Source organism: Cariama cristata, unplaced genomic scaffold (assembly GCF_000690535.1).
Source record: "Cariama cristata isolate BGI_N322 unplaced genomic scaffold, ASM69053v1 scaffold18804, whole genome shotgun sequence".
NCBI lineage: Eukaryota > Metazoa > Chordata > Aves > Cariamiformes > Cariamidae > Cariama > Cariama cristata.
This window is the reverse complement of record NW_009614900.1, coordinates 1-14,366: the sequence shown is the minus strand read 5'-3', so window position 1 is coordinate 14,366 and position 14,366 is coordinate 1. Positions and strand designations below refer to the sequence as shown.

Sequence of the window (14,366 nt, the reverse complement as noted above, 5' to 3'; positions counted from 1 at the left end):
TCCTCTCCTAACACACATCTTCAGTCACAGTAAAGTTCCTACCTAGGAGTAGGTAGGTCTTGGAAGTGGATTACAAAAGGTTGGTCTTTCCCTGTTGCCCTCAGTGGGGTGGTGCTTAGTGCAGGAAATTAGTGGAGTCCTGCCCAGAGGAAAGGACCAATACCAGTTACTCAAGTAGCACAGCTATAGCATTCCTTCAGCCACCTCCTTTGTGTCTGGGCTCTTGGGGGCGCAGGATGTTGTAGAGCCAACATTTCAGAGGCATAGCAGACCAAATCAGAGCTGGTGTATATGATGCTAGATGCAGTGAAGTTAGCTAAACTTGCTTATGAACACTAGGTAAACCATATTGTTTACTACACCACTTCTTAGCACCTTTTGTAGTGACTTGCACTCCTGTTCATGTGACTCATTAATCTTGGGGCAGTGAAACAAAACATGCTTTCATTCAGATTTGAACACAAATGTCTTTTTGGCTAGAAGACTACAGAAAGGTGCTAGGAGGCCTGGTTTTTGGTAGCTGTCTTCCTAAGAATTAATTTACCTCAGTTCTTGCTGTATAAATTACTGTGGTTAAATGTACTTACCTTCCTTCTTTAGAAAAATGTCGTGTCGGACAGCTGGAAAATGGTTATTTCTTACATAACCAGAAGAATATTTACATGGAAGGTGAAAGAATTAAATATACCTGCAATTATAACTATAATACTGAACATGAAAATGGGGAAGTCACATGCACAAAGGATGGCTGGTCACCTCCTCCAAGATGTATCCGCAAAAGTGAGTGTACTTGTAGTCTGTTGGGTTTTCTAGCTAAAACCAGTAAATCCATCATCACTTCACCTACATTAATCCACCATCACTGCTTAGTAACTCTTAAGTCTAGGTGCTCTACAACTGAAACACAATGCTGTCATTTTCTCAACTGTCTCATGCAGCTCTCATCCCTGTACACTGCTGAGGTCAGTCGCTATACAAACATGCAGAATGTAACCCTGTAGAATGTCCACATGTGGCTCATTCAGATCTCCTAAAATGTAAGATCTGGGATAGGAGTTACAGTCCCTTTGTCCTCGGTAGTGAAATCTTGTTGTAACAAGCATAGCTGTGCAGTAATATAATAAATAGTAATCATTCCCCTTGTGCCGCCTGTCTGTAACTTGTCTCCTTTCAGCCTCTCACTATGCTACCTGATCCTTGTTTCTCCTGCTTCCTTTCCAGTTGGCATCATACTGGAAACAGGGAGGGATAGGAAGATTACCTCCCTAACTCTGTTTCCAGCTTTTGTTCCTCACTTGCACCAAGCCTGAAATTGCTAAAATGTCTCACAGAAACTTTGAATACTTTAGATAATGAATTCATATAGACAAAAGAAATAATTCAACCTAACTTTTCTTGGACTGTAAAAATATTTTTTTAGGAAACAATTCCACCCTGATAGAGACACTGACCATAGAATGTTTTGGACTGCCACCCACTGAGACTTTGTCATAACAATGAGCAAGCAAATTAAAATTTTATGATTCCTAGTGTTAGGCATCACTGGTATAAAGACCAAAAAATTTGATGTTAAGTTTAAACTTTTGAAGCTGTTGCACTAAAGTATCATTAACTCTACTCCCAACTTTCAGATACATTCACTAGTGTTCATCAAAGTGGATTTTTTTATATCTTTATTTACTTGACTCTCTAATCTGCAAATATTGCTATTTGTTGTAGTGTTAATTTCTCAAAATGAAGAAACTCCTTCACAGAACGATTTATTAGTAAAGAACTTAGTGTACTGCAAAAGTTTTCTTTCAGAATAGAAGACCGTAACATCCAACCAAAACAACTGGTCTCCATCCATTTAGACTGGCTTAAACAATGTATTCCAAGGGATATGAAATCAGTTACAACATTAGGTCTGCCTGCACCAGTGTTTGAGTGCAAGAAGGGGTCCTTTGGTACAAATTTGCTTTAGTCCTGCAATATGTGCACTCTGATTTCTCTTTGGTAGAACTGAGGTGGTACCTGCACACCATGGTGTGCACCCTGTTGCAATTTGGACAGAAAGTCCTCTTTATGCATGCATGCACAATGCTGCCCAACATGAATTTCATTTCTAGTGAAGACCAGATGTGGACATATAATTTTGGAAGTTTGCAGAATTGCTGCAAATCAGACCCCTGTCAATCCCTGTTTGTGCTGCACGAGTTGGTAACTCTGAACTTTGACTTTTCTCTTTCCAGTTGTACTCCAGGAAGAGAGCTCAATGCAGAAGCAAAACTTCATGTGCTCTTAAAAATTTTCTGAATCCTACTGCTACGTCATTTGTTCTCCTTCTTCTGTATATTATAAGCATGTAGTTTAGCAGTTTAGCATGTAGTTCTTCTACTTAGAAGAAATTCTGTCTCTTTCAGAAAAATGCCAGAATATCAATTTTGACAACGGTTATTTCAGCTCGGCAAAGAAAACATTTCGTTTACAGGAGAAGGTCATCTATAGATGTCATACTGGCTTTGTAACTCTAGAAGGACAAGAAACAGGAGTGATACAGTGTCGAGAAAATGGCTGGACTCCAGCTCCAAAGTGCATCAGTGAGTAGCATAAATGCTTCAGAGCTCTCTGTCATTGTCACTGGCGCAGACATGATGTCCTATACTCAGATTTTTGTCATCTAGATTCGTAGAGTATTCTTACTGGGCAGAGGGAGACTCAAATAGAGGACTGATCCTCCAGAGATTAACCTTTCTGGAGCTCCAAGAAACAGAGAAAACATAAAGGAAGTGTGTAAGGTGGGAAAATATCTACTGTCTTCTAGGTGAGCTATCTTTTTGGACCTCTACGGCACGAAGTAGGTGGCAATCACTGACCTCTCCAGTGATTCTTACCTGATACAAGGGGTGCATATGTCCAAATTTACTCCCAATTCTCCTGCCTTTCACATTTGTGAGGAAAGATTTATGAAGAAATGCCTGAAATTTCCTAAAATATGACCGAACTAGAGAAAAATAGGATTCATTATTTGGAAAGATGTTGTCACTATGCATAAAAAGCGCTATGCATATGTCTGCCCTGGTGTTAAAAAGTACATTTCTGAAAAACACCAGAGTGTTTTTTCCTGAAAATACCTTCATACTGTTGCTGCCTTTCTCCTCTTAGAAGTTCCTTTCTCTCCTGAATTGGAGTGTAGGATAATAAGAGACTTAATCTTCCAGTATTATTATACGGAGGCTCATAATATTGACCAACTTTAGCTGATATTTTATCTTGTCCTTTTATTTCAGACTGTCTTTACCTAGGATTTTGCAGCCTTTTTTTCTGACCCCTCACTAATGACCGTGAGGAACAGGAATACAAACTGTTCGCTATGACATCAATAATAATAATATGTAGTAGGACAGAAAGTGAATCTAAGGAAGAAATACTTACTTATGCTAGATATTACTTCTAGACACGTATTCCTGAAGATTAATGCAATAGATATTATGTGAATGTGCTACATATGATATTCTACATTCATATTCTGGCAATGCAGAATTTTTAATGTTTTGAATATTCTGAGTAGTTCAGTAGACTAGCCCACACTAAAGCATCTACAGAAATTATGCTTCCAAAGTGCAGTGTTTCTGGGTCCCAAAATGCACTAACTTTGTTTTATTCTACAGAATCATGTGAAGTACCTCATTTGGACATTTTGAATTACCATGCAAATAAAACTATGTTCATGCCTGAAGAAACAATTGAGTATGCATGTTTGGAGGGATATCGAACTGCAAATAATATGCCAACTGGTACCACAAGGTGTGGCATAAATGGTGAATGGAGCCCAACACCCCAGTGTCTTGGTGAATATTGTTGTGTTTGCTAATCAGTGTAATTCTGTATACACTTTGTGAAGCTTTTTTCTTTAAGACTTTCTTTGGTTTTGTTCTAATCAGTAGCCTTTCATGTTCTTTTTGTAGGGTGTACACTATATGTTAAAATATTTTGTCTTTGTAGCAATAGAATGTGAAATGCTGACATTGCCCAATGGAGATATTTCTCCCAAGGAGGGTAAATACAGCAATGGAGATGTTGTGGAATTTACCTGTGCAAACAATTACCTAAGAGTGGGTCCTGCCTCTGCTCAGTGCTATTACTTTGGATGGTTTCCATCACCACCAGTGTGTAAAGGTAATTCTTCTGTTTTAACTTTATTGTAGTAGGAAATAGATGAAAATGCGTGGGTCCTGAAGACTTCTGTGGACACGTTCCAGAACCCAGTCTTGCTCCCAAGAACAATTATCCCATCTTCATCTCTGAAAGGGCGGGAACTGGTCCTCTTTGGATCATATAATAGTGTTTTGCTATTTCATGTAAAAGATTCTGAACAGTTGAACTTTCAATGTTGAACTTCCTGTAAACTTCAGTTATGCCAATTGGAGTTCTGCAATAACTGAAAATGAGCTGGTAAATGGCTTGTGCAAAATTTCACTCAGATGATTATTGACTGTAATGTATGAAACATTATTTATTATTCAAAAAGGCATAAATAATGTGCAATATGGAAGCCAGGAGTGTTTAATTTGAGTAATTTCCTCTCTTACTGTATCCTAAATGTCCTGAGCTTTATCTCTGCCTAATGTTGATACCCATCAGATATTGTCCCCCATGTTCCTTTTTCTGATCACATAATATTGAAGAAAAAAAAAAATGTGTTTTGAGATGATACAGATCTGGACCCAAGCAAAAGAAACTCAGTAAAGGGTTTTTCCCTGTGAAATTCCTCAGCTTCATCTGGTAAAATGAACAAACTCATGCAGAAGGGAAGATATATGCCCCTGTTTCTTTCATCCTTTTTAAGACAGAGCACAACTTACTGGCACCTGAAAAGAGTTTCTTTTGCTGGTGCTATGCCCTTTCATGAGGGAGCTTGAGAGGATGAAGGGATCTCATATTTCTCAACTCCCTTTCTTCCCACCCAATCAATTTCCTTGTTGTCTTTCATGCTCTCATCCTTCTTTTTGCTCACTCTTTTTTGCATTTAAAACCAAGTGTATTTCATATAGTTGGCTCATTAGCATGGGAACATTTTAAGCTCCCTGAACAGGAGTTCCATTCACTTCATCAGAAATTAATTCCTTTAATATACCGTACGTATCACTTGCTGGGTGAGTTTTATAGCATAGGTTATTATTACTTGGAGAATTTTCACCTTTTTTTTTTTTTTTTTAAGAATACTGATGTTGTCATCCATGTAACAGTTTTTTTCTCTTAAAACTGGGTTGGTTTTATCAACCACTTCTTTTATCATAGCAGGCAATTGACAGTACACAGAAGTAAGAGAGCAGAGTAAGCCAGGGTCACGCATACCTGTCTGTGATCTCCAGCCCAACATGAATCCAGATATTCAAAGGCATAAATGACCTGTTTAACTGTTCTACAGATTTTTGTTAACTTTAATCAACAAATTAAATTTATTTTATGTTGCACTTAACATATAACTGTGCTAAATGTACTGAGTTCAGAGCATAGATTTGATCTCTTGATTTCAGTGAATGCCCGAGGCTGTGGACCTCCACCTGAGATTACCAATGGAAGTATTGCTGGTGGCTCTGTGGAACAGTATCATCATGGGGACAGAAAGCAATATGAATGCAAAATTGAATTGAAATTGATTGGATCAAAAGAAATAGAATGTGTTGATGGACAATGGTCATCTCCTCCTTCTTGCATTGGTAATCTATATAACTCTTACTTGTGAGAAGTCTGTAATTCACTGTAGGCTAATACTTCACAGATATTTTCACAGTTAAAATTATGTATTTGCAGGTATAATATGTTACCTTCGAAATCATGTTATGGATGAGAAGTAAACACACACTATATGTAAAGCCAAAACTTTATTAGTAGTATAATTAAAATCTTAACAGTCCAATCGAAGAACTGTTGTAAGTCCAGATCAAATTATTATAGAAAAAGAAAGAAAATAAATATGTAATATATAAATGATACTTATAAATATATAAATAATACAGAATATCTAAGTAATACAAACAATTTATAATGTATAATTACAATTGTTATACACACACTTTCTCTTATTTAGCCCTTTTTCTGGTTTAATGCTCACCCTTCCACTGTGCCTTTGTGTCCTGAAGTCAATGGCTTCAGTCTAGTGTGTTTTGGAGGGAAGTTATGGCACATTATCAGTATCTCAAGTCATTCACTGGGAGGAATAAGATGTTGACACTGATGATTTCCTCTTTAAAAGATCTTCTTGGGGTAATTTTTAGGTTTGCTACTATGCTTTTATGCCTTGCCCTTTTCTGGGCTACAAGTTCTGAATTAGATATGTTAAGTGTGTTTTAAACATGTTATATACTTGTTCTTTGTTCTTTGCATTACCCCTAAAAACCACTTTTGATCAGCTCCAGGTGTAAGCTGGCCTTTTGTGAGCTATTCATAGCCTTGGGGTGCCAGGCTATGCCCTGTCTCTTACCATCCCGTGTCTCTACTCTGCTGCACCCAGCCTTTGTCCCCACTTCTCAAGGACTTTGTTGTCATACCAGCCCTGTATTCACCCACATCAGTATATTAGAGTCAGAATTACTCACTCTACAGAGACTGTAAACTTGTTACTACTATGTATATAAAACTATAGTTGTGCCATACAGAGATAACAAAAACTAAACTAAATTAGCTATAGCCTGGTCACTAGAAAAATTGCTGCTACAGCTAAAATAAGTAAAACCAAGCCTCCAGGCAGGTCAGGACAGGTTCTGACAAAGTCAGCATGATAAGCCTCCATCCTGAGGCCTGGGAAGCTCGGTGCAAACTCTGTGGCTTCTTTCTAGCAATGGCAATACTGTATGTTACTGGGCCACAGGGCTGCAAACACAATGACTGTGAATGCATTATGTATGTTTCTGTCTTCCCTAGGCTAGCATCAGACATGTCCAACAGTTTTTTATAGTCCTGGTATTGAAATGTTAAATAGTACTACAGTCAAGTCTCCTGCCTAAGCAAAAGCACTTGCTTTCTGTGCATGTCATTAAGTAGTGTACCTCAAACCTGAGAGTATGAATGTCAATGACAGGAGTTAAAAAATGCTTGTGCAAAGCTACTATTTGTTTGTTAAGACAGTGTCTCAGAATTGAAGTAGAATGGATTGTTCAACATGAAAATCTGTAAATACAGAAAATGATTCAGGGCATTATTACGGTGCAGGATCATCTAACAGCAGAACCAATAAGTGGTAGTTTTTTTATGGACTGGTTTACTTTGTCCCTATACATATACATTCTGATAAGTCTTCCATGAGCAACACTGATAGTTTAAAAATGTATAGCATGGAGCTTGCATCTTTCCAATCCTTGAGCCAGTGAGAATAGTTTCAGTGCACAGGCTTGAAAGAAGAGTGGTCTAAACTTGAGTGCAGGGTTGTTCAAATGCAATTTTTGAGTTTATCATGGGTCTTCCCTCCCACATTAAGAGCAGGTCATATGCCCTTATTCCCCTTACATGCCTTTTTCCTCCTTCAAAAAAAACCTACTTGCACACTGCACTCATCTGTGCAAGCCGTTACACTTTACTGCCACTACTAGCACAACAGAGACAGCCCAAAGCAGGAATTGGTGTTATTACACAGAGGTGACAGCACTGCAGTCCTCTTAGTTATGTTACAATGGTTTTCACTTCTTGTAATAATACTAACCAAAAGTGCCCATTGAAAGTGCACATTACAAATGTGTAGGTGTTTAATTAAATACAATTTTGATGGCTCAGAATCACAGATCCAGGTGAATTGGATTGATGTCACTCAGGGATCTAGGTGAGTTGGATTAATTGAAAGTTTTCTTACACTTTAGGGTTTCTGTGCCAATACACTTTAGGGTTTGTGTGCCAATGAAAAACAGTTTGGGGGATTAATATTAGCTGAAACTACTTGTGGAGCATGCTGTGGAGTTACCACAGTGATAGAAAAGGAAGGGAAAAGACAGGAGAGGGATTTAGTAAACTGACTAAAAGATATACATACCCCAGCTGTGTTGAAGTTTACTTGTTACAATTAATGGGAGTAGGTTTGACTCACCAAGTGCAAATATAGTTATTTTTATTTAAGTTCTTCATGTATGGCATAGTGGCACTGGGTATACGGTTGGACTTGGTGATCTTTGAGGTCTCTTCCAACCATAATGATTCTATGATTCTATGACTCCAATATTGTTGTGGAATACTTCTGCTCTTTTCGACAGAAGACAAAATGCCATGTGGATCACCTTCCTCCATTCCGAATGTTGTTCTTCATCAGGAAGACCAGACCCAGTTTTTGCATGGTGATGAAGTAATTTGTGGATGTAAACAAGGCTCTGGCAATTCTAAGGAAATGAAAATAAAATGTCTTAATGGGGAATGGAAGCCTTTACCTCTTTGTGCCGGTAATCTATTTCCATAATTTTTCAGATGTGAGTGTAACATAGTTCTATTCAGAATTTCAAGGACTTCAGCAATCAATATGTAGCCAGTGATACTATAGTTTCATGCATCTCAACTAAGTTTTTTTTATTGACTCCTCTTTTAAATATGAACATGTCCTTCATCCTGGAAAGACTCTGCACCTACAACTTTGTAAGCACTCTGACTAGGTTTGGGGAAGGAAACAGACACTTGCATAGTGGGTAAAATCAAGTATGGGGATTACATCTTTGGTGTACAGTGGCATTTACCCATTTTCCAGTGTTCCTCCCTGGTAAGGACCATTCAGAAGCCTTGGGACATACCTGCAATAAAGTAGCATGGCTGTTGCAGTAATTACTTCTAGTTTTATGTCTCTGTATACTACTTTGCTTTTTTAAAATCCTAGTGCAAAGTAAAAATATTATTAGTAGGCCCAATATGCTAGGCATATCCTATCCTCACTGGTTTTATGTGGATTAGTCCTTTTCCTTTCTGATCAGTAGTTTTCTCTTTTTTTCTCATCTTCCCATTGCGATTTGCAGTGCATAAATTGAATGGAAGTAATGTCTTTTAAAAAGATATAAAACAAAGCCTTTCTTAAGAAAAAGAAAACTAATTACGTTGGAGTCAGTAATTTAAGAAAAAAACAATACCGGACAAGAGGAGTCTTGTCTGGGATAAATTACTCCAGCACTTCACTTATCTTTAATAAAATACAGTCTATGATATATCCAATTCTTGGTTTCCCCTTTCTTTAGAAGTGATTTTATATTCATTAGTGATTTGAGTACACTGTACCTTTATTTACAATTATGTTGAGGATTGAATCGGGCACAAAATGCAGTCTGCTTAGCTTTCACAAGTAGCTTGTGTTCTGACTCTCAGAATCACCAGTCAAGGATACAAGACCTGGTTATGACTTTTAGATACACTTCCAGAGGAGACTGATACCTGATACATATTCAGTATGGAGCAGTACTTCCTTTATGCTTCTTTTTCTACAGGCAAAAGATGGTTTCTCATCTTGCTACCTTTTTGTAGTTTTAGGGAAGAAAAGAGTGCTTAGTTTTTGTATTATTTACTGCACTCAGCAAAAGGGATCATGTCAACATTAAAATAGTTGCTTTGTGAGTGGGAACAGTCTTTGCTTTAGATAGCTGGAACAAGAAATCATTCTGTTTCTGTAATCTAGGAATCTAAGTTACTTCAAACTACAGTAAGTCAAAAAACACTTTCACATGGATGTGCATTAGGAAACTGATGACCTCTTCATCAGTGAGTGCGTATGTACGTATTAACTGAAGTAAATCTGTTTTTTAGCACTCTCTGTTGACTTTTTTCAGATCCATCTCCTCAGTGTGCACTTCCAATGAATGTTGAGCTTGTGCGCAATGGTCATCTTCCTAAACCACAAAAGGAGACTGGGTTCCGTGGAGTTATAAATTATATATGTACATCAGCTGACAAAAGTATTAAACAGGCAACTTGTGTGTCTGGAAAATGGTCACCAGAGATTGAATGTACAGGTGCGTTTTTAGATTTGCATGCAATTTCTTGTTTTTATGTAAGAATAGTAAATGCTCATTATTAAAGCTTCTTAGCATTGCTGTGTCACTAGTCTGAAACAGAAATGTGTACATTTATATATACATGCTTACTCAATTATATGCTAAAGGATAGTCATGAATAATTATGGAAATCATTTGAACAGTTAACTAGGTTTAGAGATGCACTATTTTAGTGAGACAGACTTAATAATCTCTACTCTGACAATTGGAACAGTTGTCACTGTCACTTCTCATGTGAGAAAAGATGCAATGATAAATTTAAGCTCGGTTCTTCGAAAGAGCTTACCCAGGTGCAAATGAGAGAAGCACATGCCTCAAGCTCCAGCCAAAGTTCCTTTATTTCCTGTAAACATTCATAACTTCTCTATTCCTGATTTTTCTTTTTTTTCCTTCCATTTTTTTCCAATTGCTGCCTAGTGAAACAATAAGAAAAAAGCCAAGTTGGCCAATTCAAAAGCACAGACCTAGAGGAGGCTGTCCTTATGTGATACACACCAAAGTACTGCCTTTGTGTATAGCAGAACAGGATATTGTCTGTATGACTGTAAAACAATCATCGCCTCATTGCCTGCTTTGATTATGCCAAATTCGTGGGCAATGATGTGTGGGAGAAGTACACAGTGACAATTATTTGAGGGAGCATTCCCTTTCAAAACAAGTGTCCCTACCTTCTCAGTTTTCTGGAACCACTAGAAGCAACAAACCAAGGTCTGCAGGTCTGCTCCTTCTAGATCTACCACCTCCTTCCCTCTCTTTTTCTTTCCTTTGACAGGAGCAGCCCTTCATTCCTTGAGTGGCAAAATTGAAGTTTATTTCTTTGTTTCCTTTTGTGATTCTCATTTAGGTCTGTTACCAACTAGGTCTGAAGAAAAAAAACAACAAAACAAAACAAAACAAGAACGCCAGAAGTTGGTCCAATTTTCCTAAAGTAGTTCACGATAGAGAGAGTAAGAGAGAAAGCACACAAGAGTGTGCAGCTGTGTGTAAGAGAAAGGCGAGGCTATGAGAAGCTCCAGCTTAGATGGTTGTAGGCCACCGTGACTGTCTTTTCTACTAGTTAGAAAGCATGTGAGCATCTGAAGGAAGTTCTGGTGTTTCTGAAACAGAACAAAATGATCATGATATTAATTAAAGCTTGAGATAGCTACTGAAGAATTAAATGCCAGCATTTTCTTGATTGTGTTGTAATCTGTGATGAACTGTTACACTTTATCTTATGTTCTATTACAACATGAGTATATGTCCTTAGCTGAGGAGAATACATGCCCACCTCCACCTCGGCTGCCCGGTGCTCAACAGATAACAGTTGGAAGAAATTACAAGCATGGGAGTAAAATAGCTTTTTCATGTCTGAAGAGTTTCCAGCTCATCGGTGTGAATGAAATAAAGTGTATAGAAGGGAAATGGCAATCACCACCTTACTGTGTGGGTCAGTAGTAGATTTTTTTTTCTATTTATTTTATTATGAATTTCTGTGTCATGAATTTGAGGTCATCATTAGCAGGAAGATGATATTATTGATGCTAAGATTATCATGAACAAGTAACTGTAGAAAAACAATAGAACGCAAGTTGCTAAAGAAAGTGCAGTTAACTAACTGCTGGACAGTAAGTCTTTTTATTTACACAGACTTATCTAAGATGGCATATAAAACTTCCAGGTAGTCCCTCCAGAGCTGTGTGTGTGTTCAGTATATTGCAGAATGGAGTCGCAATTTTGACTAGGGGCCTTTAATAGTATCCTGGTGAAAAAATCAGTATTAGTTATTATTTAGTTATAGTGGTAGCAATCTTTGGGTTTTTTTCATTTTTATTCTTTCTTGATTTTTCTCCTTTTCTTTTTGTGGCTTCTTTCTGTAATAGGAATATGAATGGTATGGCATAACTCAGGCCATCTATTCTAAGAAATGCTGAGGCATCTGTAACCCGACTGTTAAAATATTACTGATGCAGGTGATATCTTGTAAGCAGAAGTTCATTAAGAGGTAGAATAAAGTGTTTTCAGAAATGAATAGGAGATAGCTGAGCACAGGACAAATGACGTGCCAGCTGGTGACTGATGTGCACAACATGCCAACCATGTCTGTATTTTTAAGCTGCAAAATTCTGATGCCACATGGTTTCTCTTCTTTTGAATTGTCTGTGGCTCTCCATTTCTGCTGATAAGTGGCAGACATAGAGAAGAATAACGAAAAAAATGCCTGAGCTCTTCGTAAAACAACTTTTACTGAAATAAAATTCTCCATCCCAGTTACTGAACAGGAACTTTGAGTGTAGTTAGATCTTTTGTTTTGTGGAACTCAGTGCAAACATATGCTTTCAACTTGATGTGTTGACTAATAAAATTTAATTTACTAATAAATAAAAATGCATATAAAATATAATTTAAGTCCAACCACTCTACAATAGTAGAGGAGAAGAAAGCATTGGGACAGCCCTGACTCAGGAGGGCTTCACAGAGCTTTAACCCATTGTATGTATCAGGAGATACATTATAATACTTTGTAAGTTCTGTTCTCTTTTTCATTTTCATCATATCACAGAACACCTCAGGACATTGGTACATCTGTTTTAATGGTAGAAAAAATTTATAGCTAACATTCTAGAAACTCACTTTCAGTATCCTAAAACAAGATAATGTCTCACCCCTGCCTATGAAATTTTCCCTGGTCTTGATGCTAAGCTCTAACTGTATCTCCTCTGTATGAACTGGAAAATGGCTTTAAGTTCAAAGGAAAAGAGAGAAACCCCATGTAGGAGGGAAAGGAGAGAGAAGTTTTGCTTTGTGTATCTTAGATATTTCTTCATCTTCCTTTCAAGCCATTTAATAGATGTTTGGATGATTAATTTTTTCTCTGCAGTTTTAAATGGTATATGTCATTGAAATATTAATTGTCTTGCATTATTATTTATCTTTGTTTTCCATATTTTTTAGAAAGACCATGTTTACCACCACAACCCGTAGAATGTGCTGATGTTCCCCGGCTGGAAAATCAAAACTTAAAAATTAAAAAAGAAGGGAAAACAATTTATCTGGCTGGTGCTAGACTTAAGTATGTTTCTCGTTCTGGATACATGTTGGATGGACCATCGGAGATAACTTGTTCTATGGGAAACTGGACTTCAGCTCCTACATGCATGGGTAATATCCAAAAATACTTTTTTTTGAAGTACATTTGTCAATGAAATAATTGAAAGAATTTTGAACTGGAGGTTGACTAGTAAGAGCCAGTAACTCCATATTTTTCTGTGGAATCTTGTTATCCCTAATGGATGTCCTCAGAGTAATCCTGATTGGATGCAAGACTGACTTTTTGAATGCAGTTTAGCTTTTAAATATTCCATTGTATTCTGGCAATCTTTGTTCAGTTCATATCTCTGCCAGGTGAGTCCTGAGCACATCCTCATAATCCAAGGATCTGTTTTCTACAGAGCCCAGTAGTGAGTAGGACTTGCCTTGGTGCTTCAGTGGTGGAAACCACTTTGGTGTAGTAAGGGACAGAAGCCTTTATTAAATTTTTCTGGCATGGTTAGAAATGGGATCTAAATATTTTAGTGACTGAAGTCCATGCCTATTTAGGGGAATGACTTATTTAATCTTCCGTATGCTACCTTTTATATAAAATCTACTGTCAACGGGTGACTATGCTGATGTTAGAAAAAGCTCTCTAGAGCATCTGTTTGGTGGAAACAGTACACTCATTTTATCTGTATCACATTAGCACAAGCATCAGTTTTCTGTATCTTTTCAGAAATGTCATGTGGAAGTATTCCAAAAGTTGCCAATGCACAAATTGAAGGCAGAAACAAGGAAATTTACGAGCCTGGTGAAACAATTCGCTACCAGTGTGATGCAGGTTTCCTGATTGTTGGTTCCCCTGAAATTATTTGCAGAGAAGGAAATTGGACAGCACCGCCCTTCTGTGAAGGTATAGGTTCTACTTTTAAGCAGTCTATGATCCTGCTTAGTCTTTTGTGTTGTGAATTAAAATAATATCGACTCAGGCATGCAGGTGAGTCAGGCCAATAGAGCCAAGAGGTGACTTGTTTTGAATGGACTACTACGACACCTGTTTTTCTGGCTCCTGAGAAACAACAAGCAGGGCAGATCAGCAAAGAAGTCGCTTCCCCTGTGGGATGAAACTAGTAGCTGAAACTTTACTCTCTGCTGAAACTAAGCAGACAGTGTTATGGAGGAATGGATGCTGGCTGCAAAGGAGGAGATAACTGATACAGTAATCTTATTTTCACAGCACTAAGAATGTTGGTTACTGAAAGTTACCTTCAAATAGTAAAGAAGTCACTTCATTCTCCATCCCTTTGGCACACAATGTTATACAACACCAATCTGCACATTTGGCTGATCTCTGCAACT

At 37.6% G+C, this 14,366-nt stretch overlaps 1 protein-coding gene across 1 annotated transcript in view; it reads left to right on the top strand.

The window, feature by feature from the left end:
* Positions 1-13,920, top strand: part of CFH (complement factor H) — a gene marked incomplete at its 3' end in the record, with an annotated part of 31,247 nt that extends 17,327 nt beyond the window's left edge. Inside the window, exons 9-18 of the mRNA XM_009699607.1 lie at positions 601-780; positions 2,403-2,579; positions 3,651-3,830; positions 3,985-4,158; positions 5,520-5,702; positions 8,223-8,405; positions 9,768-9,950; positions 11,242-11,421; positions 12,927-13,133; positions 13,744-13,920. Coding sequence (XP_009697909.1) covers positions 601-780; positions 2,403-2,579; positions 3,651-3,830; positions 3,985-4,158; positions 5,520-5,702; positions 8,223-8,405; positions 9,768-9,950; positions 11,242-11,421; positions 12,927-13,133; positions 13,744-13,920 — 1,824 coding nt within the window. The remainder of the gene's footprint in view (positions 1-600; positions 781-2,402; positions 2,580-3,650; positions 3,831-3,984; positions 4,159-5,519; positions 5,703-8,222; positions 8,406-9,767; positions 9,951-11,241; positions 11,422-12,926; positions 13,134-13,743) is intronic.
* Between the last annotated feature and the right edge of the window lie 446 nt (positions 13,921-14,366).